Raw genomic sequence first — 5,291 nt, 5'->3', positions numbered from 1 at the left:
AATCCCCCCCCCCCCCCCCAGGACCCTTAATAATCAATTAAACTTATTTGTGTGTAGAACACAGTTCAGTGGAAAAAAAATTAAATGAAGTAAATGTGTTTTTACCTTTCTCTTTGACAACCAGCTCTTTGGAAACAGACATTTTCTTTAGGGAATACCAGTCACCAAGAGGATCCTGAAGCCACTCTTCTACCTCACAATGATATTGCCCACTGTCAGATGTTCTGACCTGTTGAATAATCAGCTGGAAGTCCTGTTTCTGTCTTATTTCCATACGGATCCTCTGGTCCATCTCTAGGTTGGCTGCAGGGCCAAACTTGACAACAGCATCTAGGTCCATAGTTAACAGCATCTGGGACCCAAACATCCATGTTATCGTGAAACGAGAGGTATCTGTGGTTGTCCTCGTGACTGAGCATTCAAGCTTAGCATCAGTATTGACAGTGGTTTCCAGACGAGAAGTGGGTGAGTACAGGCTCATCTTGCTGACTGTATTAAACATTACAAAGTAAAGAAGAAAGAGAGATAGGGATATTAAACAGCTGAATCTACAATTATCTACATGCTTTATTTAAAAAAGGTTCTAAATGTGCAAAGACAACATAGTGGCAAAAATGCTTTAAAGGACGTTTATAAATGTTATGTAATTTAATTTACATGTGAGTCTCTTTTGTGGTAGGTATGTATGCTAGCATTGGTGTGTCCTATTACTGCTAATTTGTGTTAATGCCGCCTGAACCATGGCTTGGTTTCCTGTTCTCCTTTCTGTTTCCATGTTGATAGACCTGGTGTCCACAGTTATTAACAGTCAAAAATTCAGATGTACCTATTCATTGTTTATCTCTATTTTCTACATATTGTAATAATAGTAATGTATTTTAAATACTTTACTATGTAAATACTTTTAAATACTTTACTACTGTAAAATAATACAAATGGAAGTTTGGGAATTATGTAATAACTAAAAATGTTAAACAATTCAACAATTCAGACTGTATGCTTAATATCTTCTAACACTTTACTTTAATGGGCCCACAACATACTGACTAGAAGAATCATTGCAAGTATATGTGAACTTGTTCTACTAACCTTAAACCTAAGTCTACTCTGAGAATTAGGTGACATGTAGTTGCAAAGTTACTTATAGTTAGTAGAATGTCTAAAGTGGGCTATCAAAATAAAGTGTAACCCACCTTATTTATGACACATACTACTGTATATATTACAGGCAAGAACATGCACCAGAACATGCAAATGTTTCATGTTAAGAATTTTTCCACAGAAAACCATGACAAATAAATGCTTGATGTGCATTTTGTTTGTGTTGCGTTCATATTCTGTGCTCATCTGCTTGCCTGTATAGAATAAGGATCATAAAGTACTTTAAGGCAGGTTAAGCATTTTTCATCCTAAGCGCTTTAGAATGACTTGTTTTTGCCCTCCAGGTCTCCACACCAGTCACATGACTGAAAATATTGTTAATTTACGCAATACATATTTGTGTAATTACACTGTAACAAGGATATATTAAAAATAAAATGTGACCAAGTTGGAATACGGGTTGGAATAGGGAAAAGGGAAGGATTTATAGTAAGTTTAGGTTTGTGGTATGGTAAAAATTGTGATTACATGTGTAATTATATGGCTTTCCTTTATAACTACAATGTAACAACTATGTACATATTCGTTAAAGACACCTAATATAGTGTGTGCCCAAGCTCTCTTAGGTTTGAGCTTCTTTAGATTACAGCTCTGTTCACTCAGGAAATTCACTCAACCAATTTTACGAGGTGCATCCTGGGATTCTTTTAAACAGGAATTATGCTGTACAGTTGTTGGCTGTTTCACCATGCAGTTCAACCAAACATAAAAACTGGAAAGAAATTCATATGAAAGCACAATTTATATTTGTCTTCAAAACTAATTGCAAGCATTTCAGCATAGGAATATGCCTTAAGATATAAAATATATGATTATAAAGACAAGAGTATGTCCACATTTTTGATGTAGAATGAACCTTACATACATCATTTTTTTTAATAAGCAGCTATATTTACCAAGTTTTTGTACAATCACAGCTAACGGGTTGGAGATTATCTTGGCTTTCTGTACATCCTTTTGATAGGCATCAACTTGACACTGATACTGTCCTTCTTGTTGCTTGCTGGCTCTCGGCACCATGAGAGTGAAATGAGTGTCTGACGGCTGTTGAATGGACAGCTGATAGTTTCTCTGATCTGCTTTCCAGGTGATTTCTCCAGTATGGCTTATGGATAAAATATTTGTTTGAACAGTTGAATTGCGGGGCTGAAACATCCAGCGTACAGCCAAAGACACTTTAGGCCCTCTGACGGTGCATAGCAGTTCTACTGGAGAATCTATTGGCACATTTGTTGTACGACTTTTCAAGCTCACCTTCATTAGAGATTCTGAAAAGAAACGTCTGCGGTGATTATTTAAACTCTAATATCAGTAACAGTACAAATTTGAGCAAAGTAATTACAAATAATTTTTGGTTGAATGTCTTGACAGTTTTCTCTGTTACTGAGAATAATGTGTGATAGTAATCTTACCAACAGAATTAACTATTATGGCTTTTTGCTGAGATTTGGTGTTGGCTTTCTTCATCTCGCCATTGCTCTGTACTGTCCATTCAGACACAATGCACTTATACTCGCCGCTGTCAGATGTTGCAGATGCACCAAGCTCTAGAATAAAGTTTCCAGCTGGAGAATGAAATGTTTGAACATTTCTGCTCTGATACCTTGCCCCAACATCTCTCATCACTCCCTCATGGGTCAGACTAATGACATCACTGAAGGAAGCCCCCGAGTCTTTCTTGTGTTGCCATGACACTGATAAAGGACCTTTGAATCCCGACACTGAGCAGAAGACTCGTAGTGCATCTCCCTCAGTCACCGCGTCCTTCATCTCCATGACCACCGCAAGATCACTCTCTGACCAGACAGGCAAAAAAAAAAAAAAAAAGGCAATGTCAGTGTCTTAATGCAAGCTTTTTTTGTTGTGAAAACTGTGACTAGATTATTTACAGCAAAGAATGCAGACCAATGCCTATTATTTCAAGGCAAGCATCACTGTTATTGTCACCCATAATTAGGTTTAGGAACTTTGAAAAGCACAATGACGACATAGGAGGAATAATTGTATAATTAATTACCTTTAGCCGTGATGCTCACAGTCTCTGGACTGGACATTTCTTTTTGTATTTTTTTGTAGGTGCCATCTTCATTCATGTTTTCCTCCCATACTTCACACTGGTATTGGCCCTGGTCCTCAGCCCGAGCCGAACGGATGGTCAGCAGGTAGTCCGTGTGACTGGTTTTCACTGCTCTCATCTCTGCTGCATTCTCTCGCTCTTTGTAACTGTCAAACATAGTGAGCACCCCAGAAGATCCAATCTGGGCCACTTTCTGCTGGTTCTTCAGCCAAGTCACCGAGAAGAAATGACCAGGAAGGTTCTGTGCATTCACACTGCAGCGGATGTCCAGTGCGTCTCCCTCCTGTAGCGGCCCCTTTGAAGCCTTCAGATAAACACTGAACGAGCCTGCATCAGGGGCCACTTTTGAGACACAGGAAACAGCATGAGATTAAACAGGTTCTCTTACACAACTTCCTGTGTATGACTGCACTCATACTCACTCAGGCATTACAACAGGTTCTGACTTATATAGTTACATATGACATCCGCTGTCCATTATTATGCTACAAATGCATCTGTAATTTGGTAGAAGCTAGAAATGCCATCATGGGTAGGCTGTATGACCTGCATTTATCCTCAAAAACATCTACAAACTACTTCAGGTAATAGCAAATTTGACACAAAATACATTAACACAGGTTCAGTGATTTTTGTTTTCTCTCTCTGCTGTGAATTATTGACTGAAAAGTGCATGAAACTATTAAAACTCAAGAGCTAGAAAAAGCATGAGATTAAACAGGTTCTCTTACACAACTTCCTGTGTATGACTGCACTCATACTCACTCAGGCATTACAACAGGTTCTGACCTATATAGTTACATATGACATCCGCTGTCCATTATTATGCTACAAATGCATCTGTAATTTGGTAGAAGCTAGAAATGCCATCATGGGTAGGCTGTATGACCTGCATTTATCCTCAAAAACATCTACAAACTACTTCAGGTAATAGCAAATTTGACACAAAATACATTAACACAGGTTCAGTGATTTTTGTTTTCTCTCTCTGCTGTGAATTATTGACTGAAAAGTGCATGAAACTATTAAAACTCAAGAGCTATTTAGACAAATGGGTAGATAAATGGGAATAAATATCAATATTTGATTGTAAGGATATTATTGTTACTTTTGTACATTAAACTTTGTCTTTCTTAAATGCTAAGTGTAAAATCTGGTTGCTGAAGTAAAAATCAGAGAGCCTCTGGTTTAAATTACAGAATATAAATCTCACCGATTCGTTTGATCTCCACATTGCATGCTGTGGTGGTTTTGTGGGCAATCTGTGTCCAGGAACGGTCTGGGTCTTGTATCCACTCAATGGCTTTGCAGTAAAACTTCCCCTGGTCTGACTGCTGCACTTGAGGCATCTTCAGTCTGTAGGTTGTGTCCTCCACCTTATCCATGCTGATAAGACCAGCACGATAGCCATCCTCAAATCCAGCTCCTGGCTTTACAGTCAGATCTTTGTCCAGAGTAATGATTGGCCGGGGGATTTCATCCTCTTCACCATGGAGAAACCAGGTGACCGACAGATGAGTATGTTGAAAAGTCTGGCTGGAGACCTGGCACTCAAGCTGAAGAGGATCACCTTCAGACAAGCTCTGAGAGGGAGAGCCAGAGTATGATGCCTCCAGGGTGTCTGCAATCACTGTGGATAAAACAGTCTTTTTTCCTTTTTTGTCATTGAAAATGTATTAACAAAGTGACAAAAAGTGATTGACCAATATGCATGTTTCAATGCCAATACCAGCATCTAGAGAACTGATATCAGCTGATACTACATCAGTGACTGATGGCTGATGCAGTAGTGTTTAATATAAATATAGCCAGTGTTGGGAAGGTTACTTTGGAAATGTAATAGGTTACAGATTACAAGTTACCCTATTTAAAATGTAATAGTAGTGTAACTTTTTCAATTACTTTATTAAAGTAATTGGTTACACTTTACTTGAAGGGTTGTGCATAAGACTGACATGACACCTTCATAATCATGACATGACACCTACATAATCATGACATGACACATGTCATGAATATGAAGGTTTTTTATGCATGTTTATGACAACTGTCA

The 5,291-nt window shown here is 38.3% G+C and overlaps 1 protein-coding gene across 1 annotated transcript in view; it reads right to left on the bottom strand.

Moving 5' to 3' along the window:
- LOC107670338 (immunoglobulin superfamily member 3-like) overlaps positions 1 to 5,291 on the bottom strand; it is a 14,139-nt gene that overhangs the window by 5,732 nt on the left and 3,116 nt on the right. Inside the window, exons 3-7 of the mRNA XM_016462916.1 lie at positions 4,452 to 4,868; positions 3,179 to 3,580; positions 2,574 to 2,957; positions 2,058 to 2,429; positions 106 to 489 (exon numbers count right to left, since the gene is read on the bottom strand). Coding sequence (XP_016318402.1) covers positions 106 to 489; positions 2,058 to 2,429; positions 2,574 to 2,957; positions 3,179 to 3,580; positions 4,452 to 4,868 — 1,959 coding nt within the window. The remainder of the gene's footprint in view (positions 1 to 105; positions 490 to 2,057; positions 2,430 to 2,573; positions 2,958 to 3,178; positions 3,581 to 4,451; positions 4,869 to 5,291) is intronic.

The sequence above is a fragment of the Sinocyclocheilus anshuiensis genome, unplaced genomic scaffold (assembly GCF_001515605.1).
Source record: "Sinocyclocheilus anshuiensis isolate Anshui unplaced genomic scaffold, SAMN03320099.WGS_v1.1 scaffold732, whole genome shotgun sequence".
In the NCBI taxonomy this organism is placed as follows: domain Eukaryota; kingdom Metazoa; phylum Chordata; class Actinopteri; order Cypriniformes; family Cyprinidae; genus Sinocyclocheilus; species Sinocyclocheilus anshuiensis.
The sequence above is the reverse complement of the archived record's forward strand: the minus strand, read 5'-3'. Positions and strand labels throughout refer to the sequence as shown.